General features: G+C 40.9%; 1 protein-coding gene across 1 annotated transcript in view; it reads right to left on the bottom strand.

The window, feature by feature from the left end:
- Nucleotides 1-377: 377 nt before the first annotated feature.
- Rp1 (RP1 axonemal microtubule associated) overlaps nt 378-18,243 on the bottom strand; it is a 223,286-nt gene continuing 205,420 nt past the window's right edge. Inside the window, exon 23 of the mRNA XM_060385925.1 lies at nt 378-1,984. Coding sequence (XP_060241908.1) covers nt 1,915-1,984 — 70 coding nt within the window. The 3' untranslated portion in view covers nt 378-1,914. The remainder of the gene's footprint in view (nt 1,985-18,243) is intronic.

Raw genomic sequence — 18,243 nt, 5'->3', positions numbered from 1 at the left:
GTTGGTTTATGAAATAGTATATACTGGATATTGATACTAAGGATTAAGCACACAAGAAAAAGTTGCTAAGAAGAATGTCAAATATAGCCAAACGAGATTTCTATCCTAACAGATGCACAGACTGCAAGTTAAAAAGATGAACAAGAGATATTAACAAACAAGGCAAAATGACCCTGCCAAAAATACACAGTCTGTCAATAACCAAATCCAGTGATACTGAAATGGCTGAAATGTCAGACAAGAAAATACAAGTTCTATTTTAAAAGTCACCTTTGACCTCACAGAGATAACAACAACAAAAAAAGGATAGTTTCTTCAATAAAAGGTTGTGGTGGAAAAAGTGGTATCTACATTTAGAAGAATGAATTTATCTCCTTATCACTCACACTATAAAAAAATCAATTCAAAATGAAACAAAGTCATTAATATGTGTTATTTATAAAAAATAACAAGTTTCATCACTACATAAGACTTGAAACGAGACTTAAAACTTTGAAACTACTAGAGAGAAAATACTTCAAGATACAGGACAAGGGAAAGACTTTCTAAAAATCAGTACTCCGACTCCTAGAAGATAATATCAAGAATTGACAAATGAGATTAGATAAAATTAGAAAGCTCTGTACAGCAAAGGAAGAATTAGTAGATCTAAGGCTACGTAGTTTGAGAAAGTCATTGCAGCATTCATGAGGAAGGGCAGTAATATCTAGGGTACATATAGAACTTTAAAGTAAGCGCTAAATGAATAATTAGTTCCTTCAATAGGTGAGTAAATGAACTCAGCAGAGAGTTTTCAAATTATGGAGTACAAGTGTCTAATTAGTACATGAAGACTGTTTTAACATACTTGGCCATAAAGTAAAGGCAAACCAAACTGTACCATCACCCTTATCTCACCCCAGTCAGAATGATTATCAAGAACAACAAACAAAACCACACAATTCAGCAAGGGTGTGTAAAAACGAACCCTATACAGGCTTGGTGTAAATATGAACTAGCTAATCACTTATGGAGAATCCTCAAAAACTAAAATTAGAAGCAACATAGGATTTTTCTATGCCACCCTTAGAAATACAGCAGATGAAACAAACTCTACACAAAATTGAGATACTTGAACATTGTCTTTCTCTATAGACTGGCAAGGCTACACCCTCCATGGGGAGGTGATCAGAGAGCCTGCCACTGAGTTCTTACCAGAGACAGCCCCTGCTCCCCTTACTAGGGGCCGCACTTGGAGACTGAGTCTAGAGACTCATAGCCAAACTTTGGGAATAGTGCAGGGAATATTATTAAAGAACAGGAAGACAGAAAGACCTGGAGGTGACAGGAAACCAACAGAGCCATAAAAACTGAGTCCTGGGGGCCATAAAGAGAATAATACCCCAACCAAGGACAATGCATGGAGAGAACCTAAAACCTCAGCTCAGATATAGGCCACTTAAAGTGTTTTTAATCAATTGTTTAAACTTACAGTAATGTACTATAAAAAATATGCAAAGCAAGATATCTGGAAATATTAAGAAAGTATTCTAGATGATTAGAAGATGAAAAGTACAACATTTACCATTTGCTTCCTCTTGTATTTTAGGTGGATGACTTATTTGCATTTCTGCAAAAGTAAAAGTGAAGTTAATATTAGATCTGTTTGATGGCATTTTAAGTGAGAACAACAACAACAATAAAAAGAAGTGTGAATTTAACTCCTTAACAGTGTCAAATCCTGCAGCTGATTCCTAACTGAGTAAGGCATAAAACATCACCAAGACACACTTCTGTGCATTTGAATATCCTCTGTAAGAAATAGCTGCCCATGTCACATTAGCAATGGGGACATTCTGGAACGATAGGGAGGTCATCTTCCTTGACGTCCAGTTGTAACAAAATCATCTTGCACCTTCTTTCACTGCATTTGCCTTAATCCTCACCTTGACAATACAGTTCAATTTCTGAATGCATTAAGCCTTGGGACATGAAGGGAATCCATCTGAAGAAAACAGAAAACAGAGAAAAGAAGGAAACAAAAGAAAATCATTTTCTTGTTTTTTATGATCAGCGTAATTTGCTTCTTTTCTGTACATTGAAATGTAACTATATTAAAAAACAAATTAAAAAAAAGCCTCTGTGGTGGCGAATGCCTTTAATCCCAGCACTTGGGAGACAGAGGGAGGCAGATCACTGAGTTCAAGGCCAGCCTGATCTACCGGGTGAGTTTTCCGGACAGCCAGGTCTACACAGGGTAATCTTGTCTCAAAAAACAAAACAAAAAAATATGCAAGCCCTCTTTGATCTCCTCCCCTGAGGGGGGAGCAGCCTTACCAGGCCACAGAAGATGACAATGCAGCCACTCCTGATGTGATCTGATAGACTAAGATCAGAAGGAAGGAGAGGAGGACCTCCCCTATCAGTGGACTTGGGGAGGGGCATGTGTGAAGAAGGGGGTGGGAGGATGGGATCTGGAGGGGAGGAAGGAGGGGCTGATGGGGGGATACAAAGTGAATAAGTGTAATTAATAAAAATAAAAATTAAAAAATTATTTAAAAACAACAGCCATTTTTGCAATGCCAGTCTCTTGACCCAGACTGCCCCTCCTCCTCTCTCTCTTCACATGGGCTGGCTCAGGGTCATGTTCATTCTGGACTATCCCATGTCACAGCATGGTCTGGTGTTTTGTATTTTATTGTTAACTGTTTTGCTCTCCTAGGTCTGCTTGCTGTCTTTTATGAGCTGACACTCATGTAACAAATGACATGTGTAAACTTTGCCTCCCAGGTTACCCCTGATTGGCTAAATAAAGTTGCCTACAAACCTGGGTTAGGCAGAAGTGAGGTAGGTGGAGTGAAGGTTCCAGGGCTTGCAGAAAAGAGGATCAGGAGAGGAAAAAGAGGGGAAGGAGGGAAGATAGGAGAGGAGGAAGAAGGAGAACTGCCTTGGGTTAAGCATGAACTAGAACCATGTGGCTAGAAGGAGCTTGCTCTGAGAATCTGAGGTGGAGAAAAGCAGCCCGGATGAAAAGCATGATTAAGTATTTACGGGAATGATGGATGTGGAGTAGCCCAGCTAGGAATAATTAATGCAAATGAGATGGTGTGGGGTGGGAGAGTAACAAGAAGGCTTAGGGAGTTTATATCTGCCCAGCCCCTTGAGTTTAAGGCATATTAAAATTTGAGAGCAACAGAACCAGAAATTTGAACACAGGGGTCTTCCCAGAGACTCATACTCCAGCCAAGTACCTTGCACGGAGATAACCTATAACCCCTGCATAGATGTAGCCCATGGCAGTTTAGTGTCCAAGTGGGTTACATAGTAATGGGGAGAGGGACTGCCTCTGATATAATCTGATTAGCCTGCTCTTTGCTCACCTCCTCCTGAGTGGGGAGCAGTCTTACCAAGCCACAGAAGAGGACAATGCAGCCACTCCTGATGAGATTTGATAGACTAAGATCAGAAGGAAGGAGAGGAGGACCTCCCCTATCAGTGGACTTGGGGAGGGGCATGCGTGAAGAAGGGAAAGGGAGGGTGGGTTCAGGAGGGGAGGAGGGAGGGACTTATGGGGGGATACAAAGTGAATAAAGTGTAATTAATTAAAAAATTTTCAACAGATGCCTGTGTTTTTTATTGATATGAGAGTGGGTTAAATAACACTGCAATAATAATTATATGTAATTAATGCTAGATATTAATAACATTTTATACAACAGATTTCTGCCTCTGCCTGTTCTCTCCCTTTTATCTATAATAAACCTTCTCCATGACCATACCTAGGAGCAGTCAAGTTCTATTTTTTTTTTTCATTCACTCATCATTGTACTTATATTGTAGCTGTAGCTTGTGGAATCAAATGCCCCTCAGCCTAAATCACCAACTCCCACTGAAAGCCACAGGAACTGCTGCAAGCTGCACTGAGCCAAACTAGAACCCAAGGAAGTCTAACCCACTCGCTGCCTGTGGGAAACTTTTCACAGAAAAATGAAATGTCACCATTTTAATGTTTCTTCTGTGGAAGTCTGTTTTGCTGTCACATGCCTTGATGTAAAAGTTTTTCCTTAATGACTAAATAATATTACCTTAAAACACATTGAAACCATAACCAACTTGGGGAATGTGCATAAGGTAATAGTGCGTGCTAGCAGCACCCATCACCCCACTCCCACACATCAACCAAACTTCTGTGTCACAAGCTTTCTGCTGCAGAAAGCTTCTCAAGACCGGTCTTACCCAGATAGCAGGTCATTTTTTCAGTGACTAGATTATAAGGAAGAAGACCAGAATGTTAGCAATAAAGAATAGAGGCAAGCAAAAGTCCTTCTTGTATGGTTTAGCATCTTTTGGATATATGCCCAAGAGTGCTATAGCTGGATCTTCAGGTAGCACTATTCCTAATTTTCTGAGAAAGCACCAGATTGATTTCCAAAGTGATTGTGCAAGTTTACAGTTCCACCAGCAATGGAGGAGGGTTCTCTTTTCTCTACAGCCTCTCCAGCATGTGTTCTCACTTGAGTTTTTGATCTTAGCCATTTTCAATTGGCATAAAGTGGAATCTCAGTGTTGTTTTGATTTGCATTTCCTGGATGACTAAGGACATTGAACATTTCTTTCAGTGTTTCTCTGCCATTCGATGTTCCTCTGTTGAGAATTCTGTTTAGCTCTGTACCCTCCAGGTTTTTCTATTTAATTTGATTGCTTGGTTTGTTGTTTTTTAACTTCCTGAGTTCTTTACATATTAGCCCTCTGTCAGATGTAGGGTTGGTGAAGATCCTTGTTCAGCTATGTTCATAGCAGCTTTATTCATAATAGCCAGAAGCTGGAAACAACCTAGATGGCCCTCAACCAAGAAATGGATACAGAAATTGTAGTACAGCTACACAAAGGAATTCTACTCAGCAATTAAAACCAAGGAAATCATGAAATTTGCAGCCAAAATGGATGGAACTAGAAAAAAAATCAAGCTGAATGAGGTAACCCAGAAGCAGAAAGCACACATGGTATACTCACTTATAAGTGGATATAATATAGGATAAATAGACTAAAATTGATTCTCCTGAAGAAGCTAAACAAGAAGGAGGACCCTAAGGAAGATGCTTAATCCTCATTAAAGAGTGAAAACAAGATAGACATCGGATGTAGGAGAAGACAGGGAACAGGACAGGAGCATTCCACAGAGGGCCTCTAAATTATTCTACCCAGCAGATGCAGAGACTCATAGCCAAACTTTGGGCAGAATGCAGGGAATCTTATGAAAGAAGGGGGAGATAGGAAGACCTGGAGGGGACAGGAGCTCCACAAAGAGACAGATAGAACCAAAAAAATAAATCTAGACCTGGGGAGGGGAGTTCCTGCAGAAACTGATGAATCAACCAAGACCATGCATGGAAAGGACACAGACCCTTGCTCAGATGTAGCCCATAGGCAGCTCAGTCTCCAAGGGTGCTCCCTAGTAAGGGGAGCAGGGGCAGTCACTGGCATGATCTGAGTTGCCTGCTCTTTTATCAGTTCCCCCTGGGAAGGTGGCCTTACTAGGCCACAAAGAAAGGATTCACACAGTTCTGATGAGACCTGATAGGCTAGAGTCAGATAGTAGGGGTGGATGACCTCCAATGTCAATGGACTAGGGGAGGGATAAGGAGGAGGAAGAGGGAGGGAGAGGGAGAATGGGAGTAGATGAGGGAATAGGCTAAAGCCAGGATACAAAGTGAGTAAACTGTAGCAAATAATAATAAATAAACAAATGAAATAAATGAGGAAGATAGGAAAGTTTGGCTCAGAAAGGCTTTCACAAGCTCTGACTTAGGCCAAGCAAATTTATTGAGAATCACAGAATCTTCTTTTTTACTTTATTTTTTTAATAATTTCAGTTTATTCACTTTGTATCCCAGCTGTAGTCACACCTATCCTCCCCTCACAATCCCACCCTCCCTCCATCTTCTCCCATGTCCCTCTCCAAGTTCACTGATAGGGAAAGTCCTCCTCACCATCCATCTGACCCTAGCCTATCAGGTATCATCATGAATGGCAGCATTGTCTTCCTATGTGGCCTGGTAAAGCTGCTTCCACATCAGGGGGAAGTAGTCAAAGAGCCAGCCACTGAGTTCATGTCAGAGAACATGTTCCCCCTACTAGGGAAACCCACTTGGACAATGAGCTGCCATGAGCTACATCTGAGCAGGGATTATAGGTTATCTCCATACACTGCCCTCGGCTGGAGTACCAGTCTCAGGAAAGACCCTTTGCCCAGATTTTTTTGGTTCTGTTGCTCTCCTTGTGGAACTCCTATCCCCTCCAGGTTTTTTTATCTCCCCCTTCTTTCATAAGATTCCCTGTACTGTGCCCAAAGTTTGGCTATGAGTCTCAGAATCTGCTTTGATACCCTGCTGGGTAGAGTCTTTCAGAGGGTCTCTGTGGCGGCTCCTGTCCTGTTCCATTTTCTCCACCTTCCAATGTCTACTCTGTTTGCCTTTCTTAATAAGTATTGAGCATCTTACCCAGGGTCCTTCTTTCTTAGCTTCTTTAGGTATACAGATTTTACTATGTTCATCCTATATTATATGTTTAATATCCACTTATAAGTGAGTATATACCATGTGTGTCTTTCTGATTCAAGGATACCTCACTCAGAATGACCTTTTTTAGTTCCCACCATTTGCCTGCAAATTTCATTATTTCCTTGTTTTTAATTGTTGACTAGTATTCCATTTTGTAAAAGTACCACAATTTCTGTATCCATTCCTCCATTGATGGACATAAAGGTTGTTTCCAGGTTCTGGCTATTATGAATAAAGCTGCACAAACATGGTTGAGCAAATGTCCTTGTGTACTTGAGCATCTTTTGGATATATGCCTAGGAGTGGTGTAGCTGGATCTTGAGGAAGAACTATTCCTAATTGTCTGAGAAAGTGCCAGACTGATTTCCATAGTGGTTGTATAAGTGTACATTCCCACCAGCAATGGAGGAGGGTTCTCCTTTCTCTGCAACCTCTCCAGCATGTGTTGTCTCTTGAGTTTTTGATCTTAGCTCTACTGATGGATGTAAGGTGATATCTCAGGGTCGCTTTGATTTGCATCTCTCTGATGGCTAAGGATGTTGAGATCTCCTTACGTGTTTCTCTGTCATTCTATATTCTTCTACTGAGAATTCTCTGTTAAGCTCCATACCCCATTTTTTAATTGGGTTACTTGAATTATTGCCTTTTAACTTCTTGAGTTCTTTATATATTCTGGATATCAACCCTCTGTCAGATATAGGGTTGGTGAAGATCCTTTCCCAGTCTGTAGGCTGTCATTTTGTTCTACTGACAGTGTCCTTTGCTTTACAGAAGCTTTTCAGTTTCATGAGGCCCCATTTATTGATTGTTGATATTAGAGCCTGTGCTGTTGGTGTTCTGTTCGGGAAGTTGTCTCCTGTGCCAATGAGTTCTAGGCTCTTCCCCACTTTTTCTTCTAACAGATTTAGTGTGTCTGATTTTATGTTGAGGTCTTTGATCTACTTGAATTTTACTTTTGTGCAGAGTGATAAATGTGGATCTATTAGCATTTTTCTACATGTAGACATCCAGTTAGACCAGCACCATTTGTTGAAGATGCTGTCTTTTTTTATTGTATGGTTTTGGCTTATTTGTCAAAAATCAAAAGAACTCTCCTATCAGTGGACTGGAGGAGGGGCATGAGTGGAGAACAGGGAGGAGGGTGAGATTGGGCGAGGAGGAGGGACGGAGCTACAGGTGGGATACAAAGTGAATAAACTGTAATTAATAAAAATTAGAATTAAAAAAATCAAGTATCCGTGGCTGTATGGGTTTATTTTAGGGTCTTCGATTCTATTCCATTGATCCATCATTCCGTTTCTATGCCAGTACCATGCAGTTTTTATTACTATTGCTCTGTAGTACAGCTTGAGATCAGGGATGGAGATACCTCCAGATGGTCTGTTGCTGTACAGAGTTGTTTTAGCAATTTTGGGTATTTTGTTTTTCCATATGAAGTTGAGAATTGTTCTTTCAAGATCTGTAAAGAATTGTGTTGGTATTTTGATGGGAATTGCATTGAATCTGTAGATTGCTTTTAGCAGGATGGCCATTTTCACTATATTAATCCTATTGATCCATGAGCATGGGAGATCTTCTGATATCTTCATCAATTACTTTCTTCAGAGAATTAAAGTTTTTTTTCAAACAGGTCTTTCACTTGCTTGGTTGGAGTCATACCACAGTTTGCAGGCATGAATTGAAACAGAGTCAGCAGAAAACTTTCATCCAGTGGTACAAAGCCAGTCAAAGCTAATCAACGTTGCACAAAGAGAACACGGGGTATCTTCTGTGTCACTGACAGAACACTAATAATCACAACCCTTTAGGGAGAAAGAGTTTGTCAGGATCTTAAGCTGAAGCTCCCCCAAGATCCTAGACAAGGACCTGAATTTCTCCAAACACCAGGGCCACAGGGAAGCCTTAGATCAGCCTGAATTCCAATACTATACTCAGAAAATGAACTTTTTTTTTACTGATTTGTGTCCTGTTGGGACTTAGTGTTGCTGACTCAACTATCTGCCTCATTCATAAAACTGCTGTCAACCTGAAATGAAGACGCCATTACAAGGATTTTATGTGCTATTAAGTAGAACAGAAATGTCATTATGGTACTCTGCCCCCTCAAACCACAGTTACTACTACTCCTTTTTCAAATGTGCATCTATTTTCTTCTTCTATTTGCCTGTCTGCTCAGTAAAGACTTAGAGTGACCATTTGTGTGCCAGACAATGTGATGAATACTGAGGCTATACTAGCAGCAAAAACGTGGATACTGACCTAGAGTTTCCAGCATCACAGCAATATAAAAAATATGCACGACAAAAAATAGTAAATGTTTTAGGAACTACAATGGAAACATCTAGTCTCCCTTGCTACTTACAGTAAAGAAAATGACCAAGCCTGAATGGCAGGGATCAAAGGTACATAAAAATCGGCAAAACTATTTCAACAAAAAGGCAACATATAACTACAGGCTGAACAATAAGCAGTTGCCTGACTGGCACTGGAGAGGCCAGAAATGGTGCTACAGAGTGAGGCAGCAACAGTGGCAAAAACACATACTGGTCTGGCTTCATGTGCTAGAGCTCAGGAGTAAGACTGTTAAGTAACAGCCTTATTCCTAAAGCACTGGAGAGTACAGGGCACTTGTGTGGGGAATCTAAGAATGTCAAGGGCCAGAGCTACAGGGCCAGTCTACCACACTAGCCTTGCGGAGACCAGATAATGGCCAGATGGCCAGTTCATGCTCCTACATGAACTGGGAGCATGCACAGTCCTAGCCAGAGGTCAGGATCACTTATCTCTCCATTTGCAAAAGCTACAAGAGATCTCATTTCCTGATTGCTGCAACTCATACTGAGATTATTCTTTATCTGCTGCAATCTAGTCACACACACACACACATATATATATACATAACTAAAGTATAACATACACACACATATATATATATATGTGTGTGTGTTATACTTTTAGTTTTTCCCAATTATGCAATAGTGATTAATTAGATGGGTTTTGAATGCTTGTACCTCCATCTTTCCAGAAAGAGTGACTCCACAATAAATTTCAACTACTAGGTGTAGTAAACCCATTATCATTCCTGCACTCAGGAGATGGCGATAGGAGAATAGTGAATTTGAGAACTGAACTTCATTGTGAAATCCTGTTTAAAAAATATATATACATAATTCAGGACTAGGGATGAGGCCCATTTGGTAGACTATTCACACACACATAAACTGGGCAGGTTTATGAAAGCTGTAATCTCAGCATCCAATTCAGCAAGTGAAGGCAAATCTTCAGATACACCGTGAATGCAAGGCCAGGACTACATTAGACCTTCTTTCTTAAAACACACACACACACACACACACACACACACACACACACACACGCACGCACAGAGAGAGAGAGAGAGAGAGAAGGGACAGGGGAGATATGATAGGACCTGGATCTCTCTAAACCTCGGTTTCCCTATATGTAAGAAAAATAATCTACCTATAAACAGCAAAATGGGATTAAACAATATTAATTAATCATTATTTCATAAAGTTATAAACAAGTGATACTCTCAAGTGTCATTGCCAAACACAGTACTTCATTCTTAGTTGACATTACAATAAATATACTCAGGATGATTGTTAGTCAACTAACAGAAACACATCCTATCTCATCCTATGAAGAGGCAGAGCCTGGATTTTGCTGTCGGGCAGCACCAGGAGACATCTGGCTTAGTCAATCAGATGGTCTCTCTTAAGAACTCAGCCTAACAGGCACAGAAAAGGTGACCAGATGCACCTCAAAAGGAGATTCCACAGTATTGCTGAAGCTGATTGAAAAGATGAGACCAAAAGCCAGTTGTGACTCAACAACATGGGAAAAAGGAATCTTCCCATACAGAAAAAAATGGAGATTATTGTCTTGGCAGAACACCACCACCCAGGCAACTCATAGAAGAGTTTATTGAGGCTTAAAATTCAGAGGATGAGTCAAGACCATCATGGCAGGAGCATGACACCATGCAGGCGAGTAGGCAAGTCATTGGAGCTGGGAGCTGACACCTTACATCCTGAGACACAACCACAAGTCAGAGAAAAGGCTAAGTGGGAATGTTGTGGGCTTTTGAGACCCCAAAGTCCAGCAACACACATCCTCTAACAAGACCATACCTCCAAATCCTTCCCAAACAGTTCATACAACTGAGGACCAACTATTCCAACCACAACAGAAAGCTTTGGTAAAATGACAACGCTGACAACCCAAAGGAAGTGAATAGTTTTTTTGATGTTCTAATATATAAAGACTTAGATCTCTTTCTTCGACCTGAATTACATGACAGTCCACCTTCAAGGTTATCTTTCAAAAACTAGTTTTACTAACTTTTGCACTTCTGACTCCAAATCAGGGTGTATTGGCTGACTTTTTAAAAATATGCTCTTTGGCTTAGCCTCTTGGCCCATTTCTTTTGTCACCACTCACTCTTTTCTCTGAATAGACAGGATAAAAGTGGTATAGTGACCCAAAGGCTACAACAAAGCTTGAATATTATTAGATAAAATCCCCTCTAGATTCTGCTAAGTTCAGACTTGACTGAAATCAAGACTATTACTTAGGATCTTTTTCACTGGGCATCTCATGTAAAATAAATAAATTTCTCAGAATTGATTCTAGGGAATTCTTAGAAAATGGTTTTGTATGCTAGACACTGTAAAACGTACCTGTGACACAGATAATCAGAAGGCTGAAAAAAGAGGATTCAGAGTCTAAGGCCAGCATGAACTACATAATCAGTCTCTCTGTCAACCTGTCGGAGTTTTTACTTTACCTCCAAGTCTTCACTCCAGAGTCTCTGCTCATGAAGACAAGAGGAGGGATTGAAGCTGCCTTAGAATGATCTGTCTGAGTATATACCATGTGTGTCTTTTTGCTTCTGGGACAACTCACTCAGGATGATCCTTTCCAGATCCCACCATTTACCTGCAAATTTCATGATTTCCTTATTTTTCATTGCTGAGTAATATTCCATTGTGTAGATGTACTACAATTTCTGCATCCATTCTTCAGTTGAGGGGCATCTGGGTTGTTTCCAGCTTCTGGCTATTACAAATAAAGCTGCTACAAAGGACAGGGTCTCCACAAGGAGAGCAACAGAACAAGAAAATTTGAACACAGGGAACTTCCCAGAGACTCATACTCCAGCCAAGAACTATTCATGGAGATAACCCAGAACCCCTGCACAGATGTAGCCCAGGGCAGTTCAGAGTCCAATTGGGTTCCATAGTAAAGTGAAGAGGGACTGCCTCTGACATAATCTGATTGGCCTGCTCTTTGATCACCTCCCCCTGGGGGGGGAGCAGCCTTACCAGGCCATAGTAGAGGACAATGCAGCCACTTTTGATGTGAACTGATAGACTAAGATCAGAAAGGAGAGGAGAACCTCCCCTATCAGTGGACTTGGGGAGTGGCATGCATGCAGAGGGAGGAGGGAGGGTGGGATTGGGAGGGGAGGAGGGAGGGGCTTATGGGGAGATGCAGAATGAGTAAAGTGTAATTGATGAAAAATTTAAAAAAAAGAGAATGATCTGTCTGCAGCAGTCACCTCAATCCTTTCATATGTGCACTACTGCACGAAGCCAAGGCTCTCTAGTCTTTCACATGTCTGCCGCTGCATGCCTGTCTAAGCATGCAGCTAAGCCACTCTGTGCATACTTCAGTTTATAGATCAGATTGTCTTATGAGAAAGCCCTCAAAAACACCAAGTTCCTCAAAGCTCCAAACAGAAGTGTTGGGCAACTGAGCTTTGAGGTGAAAGTTTGTCTGAGAAAAGCACTGAGTCAACGATTAAACATGCTTGCTTGCAATGTAATCATTATAGCTTACTATATTCTGTTCTGTGAGTTCTTGGGTACAATCACTGTACCATGTATGTAGAGTACAGCTGGCTAGATTCTGTTTGCTCTTATCTGTGGGACTTCTGGAGAAAAACAAAAGGGTTTTTGATCATGTAGAAGAAAATGTATAAGGAAATGACTTAACAATAAAAGACTGGGATTGACTCTCTGCTCCAAGGAGAGGGAGAGAAGAAAAAGAAGAGGAAAAAAAAATGAGCAGACATCACAGAGACAGCTTCCAGAGAACAGTCTCTTGAAATGAGTCATCTGTCAGCTTGTACCTGCTCCCCCATCCCCCACCCCATGGCTGAAGTAATTTTCTTTTGCATCCATACATTCCTCCCATTCTCAAGACTCACAATTGGCTGACACTGGTCCCTGGCACTGGGGATCCCTCCTCCTACCCTCAACCTCTCTCTGCCAGGGGCTGGCCTTCTACTTCCCTTTCCTGCCTGATCCCCTCTATAACAGCCATTTTGGCTACGCCAATCTCTTGGTCCCTTGACCCAGGCCACCTCTTTTTTTCAATGGTTCTTCTCTTGCTCTCCCTCCCCTCTTTCCTTTCATGATCCAGTTTGTCTGCCAGCCAAGTTCAGTTTGGACTCTTCCCCCTGACTGCAATATTCCTTATATCTATAATAAAATAAATTTAAAAAAAAAAACTTCTCCAGACTTTAGTGGCAGTTGAAATGCCCTCCTTTTGTTTCATTTTTTCATTCAATAAGTTTTCAATGGTGAAGTGATTACTGGTATTAAAAATAGTAGAAGCAATACTTGAATCTATGTCTCTGCCCCACCTCCAAACTGAGCAAGACTGATCCCTGTGCCTCATCCTGTCAGTTTCCTACCAAGGAATGGCTCCAAGTGACAAAGAAGAGTATGAAATAAGTGGCAGCCAAACACATGCTTAGAAGAGCAAGGGATGATTAATATTGGCCTTTTACAGAAAAGTCAGTGAAGTTAAATGATTGCTCACTATCTCTTGATAATTTTTATTATTTTTTTCTCCCTATAAAAAAGAGTATTTTACATTTCTGTACTTTATCAAAATGTCTACATTTAAAAAAAATCTATATTGCTCATCATTTTTCTCTATTTTCAGAAAGGAAAAAGGTAATGATTTGTCCATAAGTTATTATTTTTAAAATAAGTAGCTGCATAAAATACTTTTAACTAAATACCTGATGCTGTTCCTTAGGTGGAGAACTAACACAAATATGTGATCTCTAAGGTTTCCCAAACTTAGGATTCTGTGGTGCTCACCCTCTCCTTCCTTCCTTTCTTCTCTTATTTTTTTTCCAGAAATACTGACTAAATCCCTGCTTGGTACAAGAAACCATGCTGCAAATTAAAATAAAATGCATGAGGCCCTGTCCTTAAGAAGCTTATCATCTGCCCAAGGAAAAAAACACTTTCTCAATGACAGTGATACCATGTGGTACATACTGAATGGAGTGCAAATGAAACATTTGGGGATTTTAAGGAGAATAAACATGAGTTCACTCCTGGTGAGAAACTAGGGAAAGTTTCATGGGATGGAGAGCTGCCTGTCTTGCACATGAGAGGATGAAGACTTCAATAAAAAGAAAATAATAAAATAAACAACTACAAATGAGGTCTTGAGAAATGACCAGTGTAACACGGAGAATGTTTAAGGAAGGGTGCAAACTGTACTTTACTGGTAGGAATTTAAAGGCTAGAAAGTCAACAGCCAAGGAGGTCGGCTGATTCTTTTGAAACTCATCACTGCAACTCCTGCACACAGAGGCAGTCCAGTTATAAGGTCCTCCTATTAAATGGACTTATGCAAAAGAAGGGCACAGCATCAAAAGGGCTGCTCTCAGAGTCTTGTCCTGTCTGCACATCACAGGACTGAGCCTATAACTTATTTGTAAGTTCTCTAACCTAGAAAACACTTCCTGAGCACCCATGATGTTTTATCTGTCCTATGAATAAGCTTTCTTTTTACAGTATCTTGCAGGCATAGTCATTTTCTGTGATCTTCTGGTAATGACCTCCAGAACTTGCAAAGACATTAAGCAAGGGAAATGCTTTGTACATCCAAACACTGGGAGTTGATGGGGGTAGGTAAGGGTAGGTTGAGGGTAATAATCAGGCCTAAAGAATGTCTTGCTCTAAGAAGTAGCCCTACCTGTACTCAGGGGCCTTCCAAGCACAGAATAGGAGTGGAGAGATAGTCATGGGAGAATGTCTCTTGCTATAGGTTAACAGATGATTTCCAGTTTTCAAGATTAAATTTTCCTGAGACAAATAATTGTGCATTGTTTAACACTTTACATGAGCAAGACATCAGTCTTACCTTTTTTTTTGTAATTTTAAGAATTATTCGTGGGCTTTGTTATTAGCACTTGAAAATAAAAATTAAATGATCATTTTGTTTATGAGTCATAGTGAGATTGAGAGATAGTTAAATCTTTAAGATTTTATATTCTAATTTCAAATATTTGCCATGATTTCCATTAAAGATCATGGTGTCCTGAGTGGCCTAGTATATTCCAGACAAAATGGTAGAAACTGAAAGTAAGAAGAGACGTTTTCTAACCTTGAAGGAGTTATTGTCAGGTGAAATAAGGTAGGGAAATAAGCACACACATCTGGTTAAAAACATCAAGTTCTGTATCAACAGCCTGTGTTCTGTGAAAGGTGATGATAGAAGCCACAAGACATCAAAAAATGCCTCTGGAAAAGGTTATATAGCTTCTAGAAATGCCAAGTGGACTTCAGGCACCAGTGCCAGGAATTGGGCAAATATAGAAAGACGGCACCGACTGGAAAAGCTGAAGGCCAAAGAGCAGAGAGCGCTGTCTACAGCAGAGTGTGCTTTCTGGTCCTGCTCTGTGGTGGGGGCAACTTCAGCTTCAGCGGCTCTATTAGCCTTCCTGTCCGGAGACTGGCCTCATCTGTCCACAAGGCCTGCAGCTATTTCAGGTAGACAACAGACTCTGTACAACCGTCAATAAGTAGGTTCCAAGGAGATCATGGCAATATACAAACTTCAGGTCTTGGTAATTTCAGCATGTGGTGTTTTTTCATTTGAAGAGTTTTATAATAATGTTAATTCTAAAAAGAGAAAAGAAACTGAGGACTGTAGAGGGATGTATGGGTTAGGACCCAAGTAGAGAATACACACTATACCCTAGGATTTAGGATTTGCAGATGGTTAGTCTCATCAACTGCAGAAACCTCTTTCTGCCTTTTCTTTTTCTTTCATGTTTACCCAAAGTATGTGTTTTTAACCTTTCTCAAAGAGAAGAAGAAAAGAAAAAGGAAAAGAAGAAGTAGCAAGAGATGGAAGAAGAAAAGTAGAAAGATGGAGAGGAGGAAGTGAACTAAGGCAAGAACATGTGCCATTAAACCTAAGAAGCATCCTCTTTTATAATATAATTTTTTATTTGTTACAATTTTTTCCCTTTGTATCTCAGCTGTAGCCTCACCCTTATTCCCTCCCAATCTTGCCCTCCCTCATCTCCTCCCATGCTCCTTCTCCAGTACACTGATAAGGGAGCCCCTCCTCCTCCCCTTACATCTGATCCTAGCCTATCAGGTCTCATCAGGACTGGTTGCATTGTCTTCCTCTGTGACCTGGTAAGGCTGGCCCCCTCCTCAGGGAGAGGTGATCAAAGAGCCAGCCACTGAGTTCATGTCAGAGACAGCCCCTGCACCTCTTACTTGGAAGCCCATTTGGAGACTAAGCTGCCATGGGCTACATCTGTGCAGGGGTTCTAGGTTATCTCCATGCATGGTCCTTGGATGGAGTATCAGTCTCAGAAAAGACCGCTGGGCCCAAATCTGTTGTTCTCCTTGTGGAGCTCCAGACCCTTCTCCAAGCAACATTCCTGAGTCTCCCATTGCCTCTCTGACCACAGTGTTTGAGGTCCACAAACCTTGATCACAACCTCTGAGGAGAAAAGGCTGGTGCTGCTGCTATTCCTTGAAAGGTCCATTTAGTTTTTTAAATGAGTATCAGTTATTTTTTGCATTTGCCTTTAAAATGCCTTTAAAAGCCCTACCCCAGGTAGGGCTTTCATTTCAAACTTGTTTTGTGCAGGTTCATGTCAAGCCATCTTAGAAACAGGTAAAGAACATCATGTCTGATGATGGTCACCCTGGGAGTCTTGGCAATGCTGGCCTTTAAGCCGATTAGGTTACCGCAATCATAATTGTGAATCACAGTGTTTCTATTAAATATATACTAACTCATTTTTAATGATTTCATCAGAATCAAACATTCATAATGCTTCATGACTGTTGGTAGTTTAGGAAACTTGGAGCTTTTCGTGCACAGTATGTTGCAAGATTCACTCCAGTAGCATTGTGGAGGATTCAAGAATCCTCCCAAACACCATCTGTACCTAGAACCTCACAATATTCAAAGCAGGGCCTGTTATATGTAATCATTAAGTTCTCGCTAGAGTAGGAGAGACTTAGTCCAGTGACTACTGTGTTATCAATAAGACACAAACACTCTTAACAGCAAAAGTAACATGACTATGGCAACAGGTTCCTGAGTAATGTTGCTAAGATCTGAGGAGCATCAAGGATCATTAGCAACCATCCGGAGCCAGGAGAAGCCAGCAGGAATAAGATCCCATAGGTTTCAAGAGCAGCATGGCTTAGCCAACTCCAGAATGCCTAAATTCCTGCTGTTTACATCTACCAGGTTTGTTAGGTCAGCCAAAGAAAGGTAACACAAATAGTAAATACATTTCATAGTATGCATTTTCATCCATGTTACACATACAAAGGGAAGCATAGAAATAAAGCAAAACCATGCATATATGGGTGTTGAGGGGATATGAAAGTGATGTGAAATTCCTAGGAAGCCTCTACAGTGCAGTAGCCATGAGTGATGCTCTGTGTTTTACCTAAGGATTTCCATTTGGCTCTCAGAAGGCACGAGCAGCTGGCAGTCTTCCACCCACATGCAGTTTCCCTGTGAACGCTTGCTCTCTTGGAAAGCTCCAAGGGGCATGACTAAGATGATCTTGCTTTTTTCTTTTGTGATGTGGCAACCTGAGCATTTCCATGCCACATCTCAAAAAAAAAAAAAAAAAAAAGGCTCACTGTGTATCCCACCCAGTTCCTAAGGCCTAGACTATAAGGACCTCCTGCAGGCCAGTTCTTGCTCAGTTGCTGGCTGCTCCCACCGTGAATGTCACTTTTCAGAATTCATCTGCCCAGGCTATTTTTGATGGCTTCTGGGTAATCTCTTTTGGCTGTGGTTTGTTCTATTTCCAGATTTTCACTCCTGCTTCTTTCAGAACCAAGGAGGCAGGCTATGTGCCACTGCTTTGTATCTTCAGAGTGGGAAGGAATGAGCATTTGGAAGTATGTTTCACATCAGAGTATTGAAAGGATGAGCACTGGCCATCAGTCCTTCAAGACTTGCTCCATTCAGTCATCAAATATTAACCTTTGCTGTTCAGGACATCAAACACTAGTATTTGCTATGTAGCATGGTATGTATCGTTTAACCACCTTTTGGCTGCTTTATATGTGATGTCACTAAACTTATCATAGCTCCAACTCAGTTGGCACTAATTATCTCTTCCTTTCAGATGATGGTCTTTCAGCATCATAAACAAGAATAAGGAGATTTTCCCATTGGAAAAAAATCACCAGAATTGGTACGACTGGTAAGACAGAGTAGAGGAAGAACATGAAAACTGAGGGTCAGGTGAAGTACTCTCCAGCCCTCTGATGTGGGGTGTGAGATGGAATTGCCCACGAGACCTGGAAACCGTGGTTGGAACAGGCTGTCTATCTTCAGTGCTGTGTGCTCCTGTCACATGGAGAGGCTGGTAGCTTCC

This window comes from Meriones unguiculatus, chromosome 6 (genome assembly GCF_030254825.1).
Source record: "Meriones unguiculatus strain TT.TT164.6M chromosome 6, Bangor_MerUng_6.1, whole genome shotgun sequence".
Taxonomy (NCBI): Eukaryota; Metazoa; Chordata; class Mammalia; order Rodentia; family Muridae; genus Meriones; species Meriones unguiculatus.
Note: the sequence above shows the minus strand (reverse complement) of the source record. Positions and strands in the feature narration are given on the sequence as shown.